Source organism: Podarcis erhardii (genome assembly GCF_964252035.2).
Source record: "Podarcis erhardii genome assembly, chromosome: 5".
Classification (NCBI taxonomy): domain Eukaryota; kingdom Metazoa; phylum Chordata; class Lepidosauria; order Squamata; family Lacertidae; genus Podarcis; species Podarcis erhardii.
In genome coordinates, this window is record NC_138509.1 from 59,437,044 (window position 1) to 59,453,169 (window position 16,126).

At 47.9% G+C, this 16,126-nt stretch overlaps 1 protein-coding gene across 1 annotated transcript; it reads right to left on the reverse strand.

The window, feature by feature from the left end:
* Positions 1 to 1,118: 1,118 nt before the first annotated feature.
* Positions 1,119 to 14,288, reverse strand: GOT1 (glutamic-oxaloacetic transaminase 1). The gene is made up of 9 exons (XM_081863825.1): positions 14,046 to 14,288; positions 10,372 to 10,553; positions 9,914 to 10,037; positions 8,970 to 9,082; positions 7,935 to 8,039; positions 7,089 to 7,239; positions 6,635 to 6,800; positions 5,985 to 6,127; positions 1,119 to 2,103 (listed from the first exon to the last, which is right to left on the reverse strand). Exons 1-9 carry the CDS (start codon positions 14,167 to 14,169, stop codon positions 1,964 to 1,966), a joined length of 1,248 nt encoding a protein of 415 aa, XP_081719951.1. The 5' UTR covers positions 14,170 to 14,288; the 3' UTR covers positions 1,119 to 1,963.
* Positions 14,289 to 16,126: the final 1,838 nt, after the last annotated feature.

The following is a 16,126-nucleotide window of genomic DNA, read 5'->3' on the forward strand; positions in this document are numbered from 1 at the left end:
AAAAGGGAGCAGCCTGCTTGCTGCAGGATTCACCTTAGCTACTCTGCTTGCTTTTACCTCCGACTCTGCCCACCACTGACATGTGCCACCCATCCCCACTATTGCCCAGAAGGGAATGCTGCTCTCAGGCAGGAAAAGGCTTTTCACCCCTAGAGTGCAGGTAAATTCTCATCCTACATCATTTCATACTCAATTTGGTTAATGCCAACTTTTGCAGTCAAGGTACCAAGATGTTCTGCTCTCCTCTCATTTTCTCAAGCTGGAATATATCCTTTATTGTAGCTATTATTTTGTAGGACTGTAGAATTATAGAGTTGGAAGGGACCATAGGGGCCATCTAGTCCAACCCCCTGCAATACAGGAACCTTCTGTCCAAGGTGGGACTCAAACCCAGTTCTGGTATAGAGTGGGGCTAACTTGGCGGACCAGGAAAAAAGTGTGGCTTTGGTAGGAACAGAGGGATGGTTGCAGCCATACAAAGATGGAAAAGCAAATATGATCATTATGTTCTTCCCACTGAAAAAGAGCCGTTGAAAGATTTTTCAAAGTAGAAGGATCAAATTTAGGAACTTTTGGAACAATGGGCAAAGATAGTGTGCTCCTCTAGAGCAGCAGAGAGCTGCACACACACAAACATTCCATGTCTCAAGGTTCAAAGCCTGCCTCTTCACTCAGTTTTGCAGAAGCAAAGGCAGCAGTGGCACCAGCTCTCTTTGCAGATCATCCCATGCCTCAGTTTGTATGGCAGAAAGAAGCTTCAGGTGCTGTAGACAAGGATCAGGAGTTTGTGGACTCTGAGCATCACCCTCACCCACTACGTCAGCAGTAACATCACCCTTCCCTTCTAGCAAACTACACTCCTGATAGTCCATTCATCAAGGTTTCCAGGCAGAGTATCTAGTTTCGGAGCTACCACAAGAGACTCACCTCTTAATCTGACGACTGGAGAGACTGAGGCAGGGAAAGGTCATTTCAGGTCAAGTGGAGGGTAAGAATAGGTGCCTGGATACAGTAATGGGTTGCTCCAATGGAGGTCGAGGATCAAATATAGTTTTCTACACAACAAACAGCTCTGTTCCTTTCTCCACAGCAGCCCCAAGTTGGCCAAAAGACAGGTATGGCATGAAGAGATGTTTTATTGGTTGTACAGACAGAAAAGGTGGTTCTTAAGATTACAATCTTTGCTTGTGCAAGGCTGGAAACCAGGGAAGCAGCACCAGCCTCGCTCCCTGAAGTAACCTGCGCAGCTCATACGAGGAGACCAGTCGTTTTTGGTACATATCCCACAATGCCCAACCCTTCTACTGGAGCAGGCATGGGCCAGAGAGGATTGGTTACATAAAGTGCAAACGGAGATGCAGACAAGGCCATGTGCTTGGATTCCAGAGTTAGGTGCTGTTAATACCAAGTGGACCCCAAGAAGGAAAATTCCCACTGCCACCTGCTCACATACACAAACCGAGGGCCATTTAAAAGACAGGAAGAAGCTATGCAGACAAAAGTGCTGTTCTCAATCCATATTGAGCAAAGAGGTATGGGAGATTAGCTCCGTTGGTGGAGCAGACAAACTACGTGTTACAGTATGGAGGGATTCAGTTTTTCTTGTTTCATAGGGCCAAACTAGATGTTACATGCAGTTGTGTGTTTCTTTCTTCCACTGTTTTGGGTTTTTCAAAAACTTAGGGATGCTTGGGGGGGGGAGCAGCTTAACCCTTTCTCACTCCACAGCCACTTTTCTACTCCATTCTCTCTAGCCAAAGGAAGAAATGGGCACTCTGTTCTCCCACACTGAGGCAGTGGGGAGGGGGCTGGTAGCAGCTTCAGAGAGTGGTAGAATTTTAACCAGAAAAGTGGCAAGAGGCAAGAGGTGTTCTATTTCTTTGCCTAAAACTCCCACTTTCCAAAGGCTGCTGTTGGTTTTAAAACAACCCAAAACGTAGGGGGAAAGTTACACGCAACCGATTTACTGGATTGTGGTGACGGCCTCGTGGATGGAGCTGGCAACGTAATCCAGGTTCTTCGTGGTCAGGCCACACATGTTTATGCGGCCGCTGGCCATCAGGTAGATGTGTTTCTCCTTGATCATGAATTGTACTTGCTTAGCTGGAGAAAAAGCAAGAGGGAAAATTGTGTCAGGCATCTCATCAGGTACCCAGAGCAGCCTTTACTAAGGTTTGCTGGCTGTAGCCAAAGTCACAGCAGGAAACAACGCTGGTAAGCAATCAGAAAGTGGATGCAATGTGAAGAGATCCTGTGAAGTGATTGATAAAGGAAATGCACAGGTAGATCTCTTCATAGGCCTCGGACCATCGGCTGTGGGGAGGACTGCAGGGCCTGCTCCCTTCCAGGGCCTTTTCCAACTGGCCCAGGGGGCGTGGCCCAGGCCCTTATTTGGAACAAATCTTTGGGGAAGTGTGGGAAGTTGTTCTGCCATTGCTTCCCTGTTCCAAGTGGTTAATGTGTTTTAAAATGCCCTCAAGCAGTCGGTGGCAATTTAAATTTTTATTTTTTTCCTTTTTTTCCTTTGTTGGTTATGGATATTTGGTTGGGGATTAATTTTAGTATAATTGTTTTGTTTTGTTTTTTGTTGTTTTATTGGTTCTGTATAGTTTGTGTTTTGTTTTTAAGGGGCGGGATCAGGGCTGCCTGGGAGTGGGGCCCCAGCCAACACGGGACAAGTTCCACAGGAGGGGAAGCACTGGGACATCCGAGCTCAGTGATCATGGGCAGGAGGAGGAGTTACGCTAAGACCAGACTATGTCATTACCGAGGAGGCAGGTTTAGTCATTGTTTGAAGACTATCCCTGCCTTCCGGGTCTGGCCTTGACCGGATGGATATTGGAATCAACAGGGGAAACCCACATGACCTGAAGGTGTTGCTGTATAATGCCAGGTCAATGATGAATAAAACCACTGCCATCCACGACCTGATTGTGGATGGAGGATTTGACCTGGCATGTGTGACAGAGACCTGGTTGGAGGAAGCAGATGGGCCTGTCCTTGCCGCTGCTTGCCCACCAGGTTTCTCTTACGCACAGCAACCCAGGTCATGTGGGCGGGGAGGGGGGGGTTGCAGTGATTTTTAGGAAATCATTAGCTTGCATCAGGCGTCCTATTGGGAAGACCTAGTTTTCTGGAAGTTGGGCAATAGGGGCAGTACAGGATTCCTTTTGGTGTACCGACCTCCCCACTGCACCAAGGATTCCCTGTCCGAGCTGCTTCAGGTCGTGGCGGATGTTCTCCTGGAGACACCTAGTTTGGTTGTCCTAGGGGGTTTTAACATCCATGCCGACACAACCTTACAAGGGGCCGCTCGGGACTTCATGGAAAGCATGGCCTCCATGGGGCTGTCCCTGAATAAGTTGGGCCGAACTCATAGTCATGGACATGCCTTAAACCTGGTATTCACCTCTAGTGACGTGACACTAAGTAAAAGTGAAACAAAAGAAGTGCCATGGTCAGATCACTTCCTGGTGCAACTGGACTTCTCCGCGACCCTTCCCCTCTGCAGGGAGGTGGGACCAATTCAGATGGTCCACCCCTGCCACTTAATGGATCCAAATGGTTTCCAGAGAGTGGTAGGGGATGCTTTATTATCACATGTTGATGACCTTTCAGCTGATTCCCTGGTGGCCCACTGGAATGTGGAGTTAATCAGGGCTATCGACCGTCTGGCTCCGAAGCGCCCTCTCCGATTGCATGGAGCCTGGACAGCCCCGTGGTTTTCTTCAGAGCTGAGGGCAATGAAACAATCGCTGAGACGGCTAGAGCGTCGGTGGCAGAAAACTCACTCCGAATCTGACCGGACACAGGTTAGAGCTCAACGCTGAGCCTACCAAGTGGCGATAGCGACGGCAAAGAAGACTTTCTTCACCGCCTCTATTGCATCTGCAGAAAATAGTAGCAGGAGGCTCTTTCAGGTGGTCCGCAATTTAACGAAACCACCTTTACCACCGGGGCCTTGTAAACACCCCAAGATCTCCTGCAACGATTTTGCAAAGTTTTTTGCAGATAAAATCACTCATATTCGGAAGGAGCTAGACACCACCGTGGGAGCAGGGCTAGGGCGGGAGAGTGCTGGAGCCCTGTCTGGTCAAGTTGCATGGAATCAATTTCAATCTGTTACCCCCGAGGATGTGGACAGGCTGCTTGGACGCGTGAAACCAACCACCTGTCTCCTTGATCCTTGCCCATCTTGGCTAATAAAAGCAAGCCGGGAAGGACTGGGCGATGGGCTCTGCGGGGTGGTGAATGCTTCCCTCTGTGAGTGAACATTCCCAGATCCGCTGAAAGAGGCGGTTATTAAACCGCTTCTTAAAAAACCATCTTTAGACCTGGCCAGTAGGGCCAACTATCGCCCAGTCTCAAATCTTCCATTCTTGGGCAAGGTGATTGAGCGCGTGGTTGCTGAACAACTCCAGGCACGCCTGGAGGATGCGGACCATTTGCATCCCTTCCAATCGGGATTCAGGCCTCATCATGGGACTGAAACTGCCTTGGTCGCACTGGTTGATGATCTCTGGCGAGCTAGGGACAAAGGTGAGAGTTGTTTCCTAGTTCTGCTGGATCTCTCAGCAGCCTTTGATACAATCGACCATAACATCCTTCTGGACCGTCTAGAGGGGCTGGGAGCTGGGGGCACTGTTATACAGTGGTTTCGCTCCTTCCTCCTGGGCCGTGTTTAGAAAGTGGTGGGGGGATGAGTGTTCAGACCCCTGGGCCCTCACTTGTGGGGTGCCTCAGGGTTCCGTCCTTTCCCCCATGCTTTTTAACATCTATATGAAGCTGCTGGGAGAGATCATCAGGGGGTTTGGACTGGGTGTCCAAATATGCAGATGATACCCAGCTCTACCTCTCTTTCAAATCAGAACCATTGCAGGCGGTGAAGGTCCTGTGTGAGTGCCTGGAGGCGGTTGGAGGATGGATGGTGGCTAATGGATTGAAGTTGAATCCTGACAAGACAGAAGTACTGTTTTGGGGGGACAGGGGGCGGGCTGGTGTGGAGGACTCCCTGGTCCTGAATGGGGTAACTGTGCCCCTGAAGGACCAGGTGCGCAGCCTGGGAGTCATTTTGGACTCACAGCTGTCCTTGGAGGCGCAGGTCAATTCTGTATCCAGGGCAGCTGTCTACCAACTCCACCTGGTACACAGGCTGAGACACTACCTGCCCGCTGACTGTCTCACCAGAGTGGTGCATGCTCTGGTTATCTCCCGCTTGGACTACTGCAATGCGCTCTATGTGGGGCTACCTTTGAAGGTGACTCAGAAACTACAACTAATCCAGAATGCGGCAGCTAGACTGGTGACTGGGGGCGGCCGCCGAGACCACATAACACTGGTCTTGAAAGACCTACATTGGCTCCCAGTACGTTTCTGAGCACAATTCAAAGTGCTGGTGTTGACCTTTAAAGCCCTAAACAGCCTTGGCCCAGTATACCTAAAGGAGTGTCTCCACCCCCATCGTTCTGCCCGGACGCTGAGGTCCAGCGCCGAGGGCCTTCTGGCAGTTCCCTCATTGCGAGAAGCAAAGCTACAGGGAAGCAGGCAGAGGGCCTTCTCGGTAGTGGCGCCCACCCTGTGGAACGCCCTCCCATCAGATGTCAAAGCGATAAATAACTACCTGACATTCAGAAGACATCTTAAGGCAGCCCTGTTCAGGGAAGTTTTTAATGTGTGATATTTTAGTGTTTTTTGGTTTCTGTGGAAGCCGCCCGGAGTGGCTGGGGAAACCCTGCCAGATGGGCGGGGTACAAATAATAAATTATTATTATTATTATTATTATTATTATTATTATTCATAGGGAGAGCTGTGTAAAGATGGTTGCTTGGACTTGCAGTGGAGGGCAAAGAGGTACTATTGAAGCCAGAACCATTGTTGCTAGATCACCACAAACAAAGTCAGGAAAGCTGCTTCATTCCCTGTACCACACCCCCTCCTTCCTGCTCAGGCTCTTCCGATGTCCACTGCCCAAAGCTGTACTCACGATTGAGGCCAGTGAAGCTAAACATGCCGATCTGCTCCGTGATGTGATTCCAGGTGCCCGGTGTCTTCAGCTTCTCGAGACGAGATCTGAGCTCTGCCCGCATCAGCAAGACTCGATCTGCCATGGTCTTCACATTCCCTTTCCTGTCACAAGGGAAAAGCATTAGTTCAATCCAGCACCAGTTGTTTTTTTAAATGGCAGGAATGGGGAAGTGTTGGGCAGCAAACAGGGCCCATGATCCCCTCATGGCAGGGATCAACTTAACCCCTCCACTTTTTGCTGTTCCTGGGGTAAAGGGGACCCCTGACCATTAGGTCCAGCCGTGGCCAACTGGGGTGCAGCGCTCATCTCACTTTACTGGCCGTGGGAGCCGGCGTACAGCTTCCGGGTCATGTGGCCAGCATGACTAAGCCGCTTCCAGCGAACCAGAGCAGCGCATGGAAACGCCATTTACCTTCCCGCTGGAGCGGTACCTATTTATCTACTTGCACTTTGACGTGCTTTCGAACTGCTAGGTTGGCAGGAGCAGAGACCGAGCAATGGGAGCTCACCCCGTCACAGGGATTCGAACCGCCGACCTTCTGATCGGCACATCCTAGGCTCTGTGGTTTAACCCACAGCGCCATCCGCCATCCCCTGCTGTTCCTTACCACTCATCAAAAAGCTCTGGAGTCGTGAGTGTCGTAGCCACAATACGTGCGCCCTGTGAGGGGGGGTTTGACCAGGTGGTGCGGACAATCTTCTCCATCTGAGACAAGGTGCGCTGCACGTTATCAGCATCCTTCGCAACAACAGTCAGGTTCCCCACACGCTCATCTGAGGGAAAAGAAAGGAAAGTCAAGCCATAAGCCTTAGGCCCAGTGCAACAGCCTACAGGGCGAAAGGAAATTCTTACTACCCTTTATTTGAATCTCTACTTAGTTATATCCCACCCTGTAGTTCTCAAAAAACAAACAAACCCCAAAACAGGTTCCCATAGTGGCATGAAACTGCAAAACCATACAATGCAATAATTGTTCTTTTACAGGCCAAAATAAAAAAGCAGCTTAACATTAGAGCAGAGCAAAATCTCAGAAGCAGGGAAGTTAAAAGAATTATACGCACTGTACAGGCCAAAGTTTTTGGAGAAGGATTGAGCACAGAAGAGTTCGAAGCCTTCAGAAACGAAGTAGCGGACAGCCCAGGCATCTTTGTCCAGAGAACCCGAGGCAAAGCCTTGGTAGGCAGAGTCAAAGAAGGGGAACAGGAACCGGCGCTGCAAGGAATGAATAATTAAGGGGAGAAGATTGGTCTTTGGCACTTACTTCAGGGCGTCCTCAACTGCCCTCCCTGAAAGCACATGGCTGCCAAAGACTGAGCCTTCTTAGTGATGGAACTCTCTCTCCCCAGAGAGGTTTCCCCAGCACCTACTTTATTGCCCTTTTGGTGCTTCCCAAGCTTTTCATTTTTGCATTTACATTTTAATTGTTTTCTTCTTTTTCTAACCTGCCCTGGGAATAGGATTAAAGTGAGGTATTAAAACACTTAACAGAAGAAACCAAAACCACTGGTTCCACACACTCCTTCACTCAGCAATATGGAACCTAGTGTATTTGTGGCTATAAAGAAACTTACTTAAATTTATTTTAAAAATTAAAAAGTTGTTTTCTGGTGGTGTCTACTGGTTAGGGTGTCAATAAGGTCTGGAGAGCTATAGATACAAATCCCCTCTCAGCTGCAAAACTCACTGGGTGGCCTTGAATCAATCACTGTCTCTCGGTATCCCCAATCTCATTAGGTGGTTGTAAAATTAAAACTGGTTTGGGGGGGGACTATATACCATTTAGCTGAGCTTCCTGGTAGGAGAGCAGGATAAAAATGTAACAGTACTAATAAATTAATTCAAAAACGTCCAGAAATATGGCTTTGGGCACAGACTCTGGGAGTACCTTGTTGCAGAATTGCTAATACCTTCATAACAGCAGCAATTTGTTTCCATTGCTCCTGTGTGGGGTCTGTGCCAGTTGGGTTATGAGCACAAGCATGGATGACGAAGATGGAGAACTCCGGAGCTTTCTGAGGAGAGAGAGAGAATAAAACCCAGTCTTTTATCATTATTATTATTTGTTTGTATGCTGCCCATCTGACTGGGTTGCCCCAGCAGAATAGCAAAAACACGATAAAACATCAAACATTAAAAATTACCCTAAACATCAAGTGGCACTAGCCATTTATGTTTGAGACTCACTGATGGGACTGTACAATAAAGAGCCAGATAGAAGATGCTGCTTTCCAGATGAACACAGAATTGTAGAATTGGAAGGAACCACAAGGGTCATCTAGTCCAACCCCCTTCAAGGCAGGACTCTTTAGCCCAACGTGGGGCTGAAACCCATGACCCTGAGATTAAGAATCTCATGCTCTACCGACTGACCTATTCTATATATATGCATTATGGATTAGACTTAGGAGCTTTACAGGTTTCAATCAGATAGTGAAGAAATGTTGAAGATATTATATGTGTATAAAGTTCTGATATTCTATGTACATAAAATAGATACTAACAAGACAAGGCACCCTCACATAGAATAAAGCCACTTACAATGACACACATACACTTTTACAAGACTAGCATGGACTGTGATTCAAAGCACTCCACACACATCAAGGTTTCCAAGCTCTCCAGATTTCCCCTTCCAGCTGCCCCCTATTTGGAATGACTGTTCAGAAGGCATGAACAGATGTGGTAGAGAAAGCATCAGATCCACACAGGGAGATCCACCCACACCTCTCTGAATCCCACTGAGTGAGAAGATGGGATTCCTGCACGGTGCTGTCTTGCAGTCAAGAGACACAGACCATCCTAGCAAACGTTTGGCTAGCCAGATGTTAAATCCAATATTACAATAGGCTACAAATGTTGCTCCCGTAGAACATCTACACAGTCCCTAATCAGATTTCCTTCTAAGTTATGTTACACCCAATCCATAAGGACATCTGACTCACCTCCAAGTCCTCCAGGAATCCCTGGATGTCCAGGCCCCTGTTTGCAGCATCCCAGTAGCGATAGGTTCGGATGTCCTTGAACCCAGCATCCGTGAAAACAGAGTTGTGGTTCTCTGGGGGGAAAGAAGAGAAGCATTCATCATTCAGCCAAAGCTCAAGCTGTTCAGGATTAGAAGGGATTATTTTTAAAATGCCCCAGATCTGTTTCTTCAGAATTGCCCACCAGGGCTAGGAAAAGTATCTCACCTATCCTGTCCTTCACCCTATAAATTGTAGCCTCCACATCTGCTCCCCCTTCCTACCTTGAGAGAGGGAAATACTGTGTTTCTAGATCTGTGTTTGGCTTCTTACCTTCATGCAAGGGGCAGGGGCGCTGTGTTTTAGAAGCCACCCTCAGGTCCTCCCTAATCCACTTGCACATGACTCAGGCCTAGTCTGCAGTGTGAGCCGAGGGGGCGGAAAACAGACTAGCAGGCTTCAAGCAGCACTGTATTTCTGTCAAAACTGCTTGATGCCTCCCCCTTCCCCGTTCCTCCCCCTCCTTCTCTGGTGCCCTGTGTGCTTTCTTCTCCTTCTGTATTGTGTGTATTAGTTTAGTCATGGTTACAATTATTTAGCCAATTCTTCCAAACCAAAGGAGTGTGTGAGTGTGTGTGGAGAGAGAGTGAGTGTTGGGCTTTCCCTACTACCATAAGAGAAGTGCTGAATATTTTGATTCTATGTGTGTGTATCAATAAACACCCTCATTTTAAGGCCTATGTGAGTTCCTGGGTAAATCTACTAAGATGTGCTATTGCAACTGTCTAAAACTTCACAAGACTCCTAGAACATGAATGTGTAACACATGTCTACTGAGGAGGGCTTGCAAACAATGGGGAGCCCAGCTTCCCCTCTCTCTCTACCCCAAACCATGCCAAAAGTGCCAGCCAGGCCTTGGCACTCACCCCAGGAAGGAGAAGAGATGTAGACAGGGGTTGCGGTGTTGTTGGTTCCATTGTACCAGCGTCTCAAGAACTCTGCTCCAATACGGAGAGCCCCTGTGCCCCCCAAGGACTGGACACCCCCGACCTGGAACAAAGAGAAAGCAATAATTAGAAGGCAGGTGCTCTTTTCAGCAAGATGCCTGGACATCCTATAAGCAAGAATCCAGTTTCCTATAATAGCTTCATTGAACTATACCGAGATCCTTACCTGTCCCCAAATTCCTCTGTTCCAATCAAATCCCAGTTTCTACATATGTGTGTGTGAGCGAGTGAGCGAGTGAGTGAGAGAAAGAGATTATATGCCCCAGTGCCAACCTATTCCCACCCTACCTCTTCCATGCCATCAAGCTCTTCTGTGTTCAATAAGGCTTAACTTGGACGGATGAAGTTCATAATAGGAGTTTCCTCTTCAGGCTCACCCTGTTCTCCTTGATGGCTGGGCTGTCGTCTCCTAGGGCAATTCGTGAGGAATTGGAACGAAATTCTGGCAGGCCCAGGATGGGCAGGTACTCGTGGTTCAAGCTGAGGTCCTTGTTAATCATCTGCTCCACTTTCCGAACCACTGGCAGGACCCATGGCTGCCCCTCGTCTGTGCGATAGGCTGCAAGGTGGAAAGGAAGGGAATTGTTCTAAATACAGACACACATCTCTTAGCCTAACCCTACCTCTCAGGGTTGTTGAGAAGATGGAAGGGGTCTGGGAGAGACATGTGCCGTGCCTTGAGTCTCTCAGAGGAGAGGTATGGTACAAAATAAAAGGATGGACCAAAAAGGCTTACTGCAGACAGCTTGTTCTCTCTCTTACTCCTTCCAGTCTTGCTTGCCAATTTTCACTTTATCCTTTTGCAAAGGGATGCCTATCTCACACAGGAGGTCTCCAATGCAAGCGCCATTCCCACAACCCCTTTGCTTACATATTCAAATCCAAGCACTTTATTCCAATTGAAAAGACTATCAAATATGACAGTTTGGTCACTGCACCTAGCAAGATTGGAGGCTTAGGTACGTCGAGAGCTTAATGGGATCTTCAGGCCAAGAACACGAAGAGTATGCCTGAAGGCAGCAAAAGGGCTAGCATGGCCCATTAAAGAGAGTAGACTTCAAATCCTGAGCATGAGCTGCAGAGCACAGGTAAGAGAGACCACAAACAACAACCGACAAGTATTCCAGAGGATACCGGCAAAGAGGGAACTGGCAAGCTGGCTTCTAATTAGTTTGCTGAGGGTCAAGCTTTGAGCTATTCACCTGCAGGAGGTGCAGGGACTTTGGGGCAAAGGGGAACCAGGCAACCATAGATTTTACAACTTGGGAGCAAAGTGTAATGCTTTAGAAACTGCAGGACTGGCAGCTAACTAAACACTACACTCAGCCTGGTCTCTGCTGCTTAAGGGCAGAGTCCCTTTTCCAGTTCCTGCAAGGCCTCGGCATTAACTTGCTCAAGGTCGTGTGGTTCACCCAAGCAGAACATGGGCACCGGCCCAGATCTCCTGGCAGCTGTAGCCCAGTCATAAGAACATCAGGTGCCAAAAGTCTAGGCAGCATCACAGCCCCCTACCTGAGGGAAGCCAATCAGTAGCAACTGTAGAAAGTACTGAGGAAAGAAGCCCAAAATAAAGGATACACCGAGATTGTCACAGGACGCAGAATAGAGATGAAAGAAGAAAGGGGGAAATGAATGCAGGAGGGACAGTGCAGGTAAAAAAAAGGGGTAAAGATCCAAAAAAGTCCTGGATCTGATAACATTAGATTAAGAAAGAGACAACAATTCCTTTTCTCTCCACAATCAGCCTGACCCATTTCCTTGTTTTTCTCTTCACGGCTTCAATTTGTTTCCATCTGTCATTATTGGACTTTTGACTATAAACCAGGGTACATAGCTTCATTAGCAATATTGCTTCAACATTTCCAGTACTGGTAGAAGTCCCCCATTTAGGCACTGATCCTTGTAATACACAGCCCCTTTGCTAGTAGCTCTACCTCTTTCTGAATGGCTCTCTCAGATCAAAATATCAACAGCAAAACAGTGCCCATATCCATATGAGTCTTTAACACCTATCAAAAGCATCAATTTTGGCACCATCCTTCTGTATTCTGCAGATCTGCTGTGATCAACCATAGAACCCCATGTTAATATTTATAAATGGTACAGCCAAAGATCTGCAGGTGAGATGAAGTACAAATACAATTTCTGTAAACTGAACTTGGCTGTGAGAAATTACATGCCATAAAGTATAAGCAGTATTTAAGGATACAGAGCATTATTCTGTCTGCCTGCAGATAAAAGCGTACAAATCTTCCATTCAGGCAAAGCAGATTATATGTGCAGAACCCTATAACCGCAACCCAATCATTACATGTAGTTTCCTGCTGAACTTTCTCAGATGTTCCTTCATGAATCCAATGGCAAAGGCATGAGAATAAGAAAGGGTGCAAATTGCAAGAGACTAGAGGCTCTCATATAGGGACGCGGGTGGCGCTGTGGGTAAAACCTCAGCACCTAGGACCTGCCGATTGCATGGTCGGCGGTTCAAATCCCCGCGGTGGGGTGCACTCCCGTCGTTCGGTCCCAGCGCCTGCCAACCTAGCAGTTCGAAAGCACCTCCGGGTGCAAGTAGATAAATAAGGACCGCTTACCAAGCGGGAAGGTAAACAGCGTTCCGTGTTGCTGCGCTGGCTCGCCAGATGCAGCTTGTCACGCTGGCCACATGACCTGGAAGTGTCTGCGGACAGTGCTGGCTCCCGGCCTCTAGAGTGAGATGAGCGCACAACCCTAGAGTCTGTCAAGACTGGCCCGAACGGGCAGGGGTACCTTTACCTTTACCTAGAGGCTCTCAGCCCCACAACCTACCAGGGTGATTATCTTTAGGGGTGCTTCCAGACAACCTGATTTATCCGGATTTGGTTGCAGAGAGATTAGAAGACAAGATTAGTTGACGCTGCATCAAAAGCCAGTGTTATTCTGCACTTTCCAGTGCTTTCCCCCAGCACACTCCTTATCGCAAACAGTCTAATATTTTGGGGGAGCAAGTTTGTGGCACAAAACCTCCCAATCAATCTATAAATGTGCAATCTCAATTTGCCAATATCTGATCAAATATTTCTTGAAAATAGTGATAGTCTAGAAGCACCTTAGATTTCAACTGTGTTCAAGGCAGATCAGGGATCATTGAGTGTTAGCCATTTTTTATCTACAGAATTGGAAAGTACGGTATTCTGACGCGTATTTTTCCCTGCTAAGCCTGAAAGCCATCAAGAGAAGTAAGGAATTTTTCCAGAGGTTGCACAGATGGTCCCAAGTAGTTCAGATCATCAATGTAATTAAAATTGTAAACATACACCAATGCATGTTCAACTGAAAGCATAAGGGCTTTTTCAGTAATGGTCCCTTCCACTAGTGCTCTTACCATTTGATGGCCAATGCTGTTTTATGGTTGCTATGCACTTAATCATTGCAGTTTTGTGCTGCTGATAATATTGTTGCAATGTTATACTGCTTTACAATTTTGCATGTTTTTAAATTGTAGAGAGTCACATAGAGACCATTGGTATTAGGCAAGGAACAAAATGAATCAAACAACAACAGATCAACAGAAGCTAGATTCTCTGGAGTCTAGACTTTATGCAGGATTTTGAAAGTATAGAAAATATGCCTGAATCAGTTGATTGTGAAACATTCATACAAATAACAAATTGTTTTCATCGCTGCCCCCCATTGTCAGATTCTTGCATCCTTGTCAGATTCCCATCGATTTATTTTCAGACAGAGCTCTTCTGTGCTTCTATGACAGATGGGTGGTAGGCAGAAATTCAACAAGTGCAAAGGTTCCCTGGCACGGAGCTGCCATTCTAAAGAGGCCATCACCTGATGGATTTCTGTCTGTCTCACAGCTGCTCAAAGGCTCAGGAGGACCCCTCTTAAAAAGGACAGGTCGGTGATGGGCACCCTGCCTCAGAGAATGACAGCTCCCGTCTCCCCAGGGCTCCCTGGGATCAGATTTAGGTCCTTGACCCCCCCACCCTCCAAGTTCAACCACCCGTTTCCTCCCAGTAGCCGCATCCACGCGTGCTTCCCTCCTCCCGCCCTGCTCTCTTACCTCCCACTCCCAGGTTGACCTTGCGCGGGTCCCCATCGGCGCGGAAATCCGCCGTGAGCTGGAACACAGCCACGGGCGGGGCCTGCGGGACGCTGGTGAACACGGATTTCCCTCCGGGAGACATTGCGGGACACTATCAAAGCTGGAACCCCCCGAACGCCGCTGCCTGGAGGAGACGGAGAGTGTCACCTTCACCGCAGACGGAGGCAGAGAGACCGAGAGATGGGGAGAGCGAATCCCCGCTCCCCAATAGCAGGGAGGCGCGCCCTCCCGCCAATTGGAGAGCCGCTTTCGAGGGGGGCGAGGCGGGACAGCCAATCGCACGAATTTTGAGATTGCCGGCTAATGGAATACCGCATACGAGGGAAGCCCCTGAAGGGTAGCCAACCACTGCCTTCCAGAGGCGGGACAAAGCTACGAATAACCAATCCCTCCGCGGTAGGAGAAGGAGTCACAAAGCCTGTTGTAGAAACGGGATAGGTCGGGTTCTTATAAGGCCCAGCTGCGGGCAGATGCTCTGCAGCTAGGAAAGGCGGGAGCGCGGGGTTTGGTTTGGAGCGGAGCGGGGCAGGGAGATTCTGGAATTTGCAAAAAACACCTGGAAACCTTCCAAAATAGTGGAGGGTCAACTGTGTTTACTCTTGGGAGAGGAGATTATGTGGGCCGAGGAGGAGGCGCTTGTTTTATTAATTAAACAAACTAGTATTATTGTAATAAAAGCCCTAAGCGGGTTATCAATTAAAAGCAGTTACAAACCTCACCTTCCCGAGAGGAGTTGAACCCATTGGAAAGTTACAGCACCTGCTGTGGCTGTAGAGACCAATAGAGGAGAGACATGTTTTGTTGCAGCTTGTGCTGATGCAGGTGTACCATGGTGTTTCTTCTCTCTGTGCTCCTCCCAGAGGAGCGGTCATTTCTCCTCTGGTCACTGCTGTGTGAATACACGACATGGCCATTTCCAGACACTCCAGTTGTCTGCAAGGGATTCCCACACAGTGGGGTTAATGTTGCCAGCCTCCCAGTCACTTTTGCAGAAATCTTTCTAACAGAGTTGGTCTGCCAACAGGCCCATACAGCACATCCTTGGGGATCCTGCCATCTTCCATTCTATCGACATTACCAATCCAGCACAGACGTCGCTGAGCTAGAAGAAGCACAAACATGTTGGGAAGGTGGACTTGAGAGAGCACATCTTTCTTTGAGACTCTGCCCTGCCATGTGATGCCCAAAATCTTCCTGACGCAGCACATATGGAAAGCATTGGGGTGTCTCTCCTAGCGGGTGTAAGTTGCCCATGACTCACTTCCATAAAGCAGTGTGCTCAACACACAAGCTTGGTAGACGTTCATCTTGGTATCAGCCATTAGCATCACATTGCTCCATACTCTTGGAGAGAAGAGCCATAGCTGCCTTACCAATATGCTAGTCTAACAGCGTTGGTGGAAAGGTTGCTGGTTATGATGGAGCCCAGGTAGACAAAACAATCTACCACCTCAAGCATGTGGTCACCAATGTTGATGTGTGGAGTGCTGGAGATGTCCTAACCCGGGATGTTGGTCTTCATCACGCTGATGGTGAAGCTGAACTGTTTTCAGCAGGCACCAAAAAGAACACCATGAAGAGTACATGTCTAGTGTCAACAACTGCTACCTGCAAGGAAAGGAAACTCAATCTACCACATTTATCTTTTAAAACTTCTTTAGCAGTTGTATCTTAAGGCCTTTGGGGGCTATTCTGTGTGCACCTGTGACTGACAATTGTGCAGCACTCTCACACACCATATTCCAATATGTTTCTCTCACCATTTGAATGTACAACACAATTATTTTAACTATGATCATGTACCTGAGTGTGCACATTCCCTCCTTCCCAATCCATTTTCCTTTTCTGTTGCAGCTTTTTCGATTATAAACCTGAGGGCAGGGATTGTTTTGTCAGTAGTGAATCGTAAGCTTCCCTGGGAGCCCTTTTTGTCTGAAGAGCAGGATACAAATTATGTCAATAAGTAAAATATTTGTTTCTCAGAAAGCAATATTTATGGGATAAAAATAAATACATATATTGCTTGTTTGTTTGCTTAT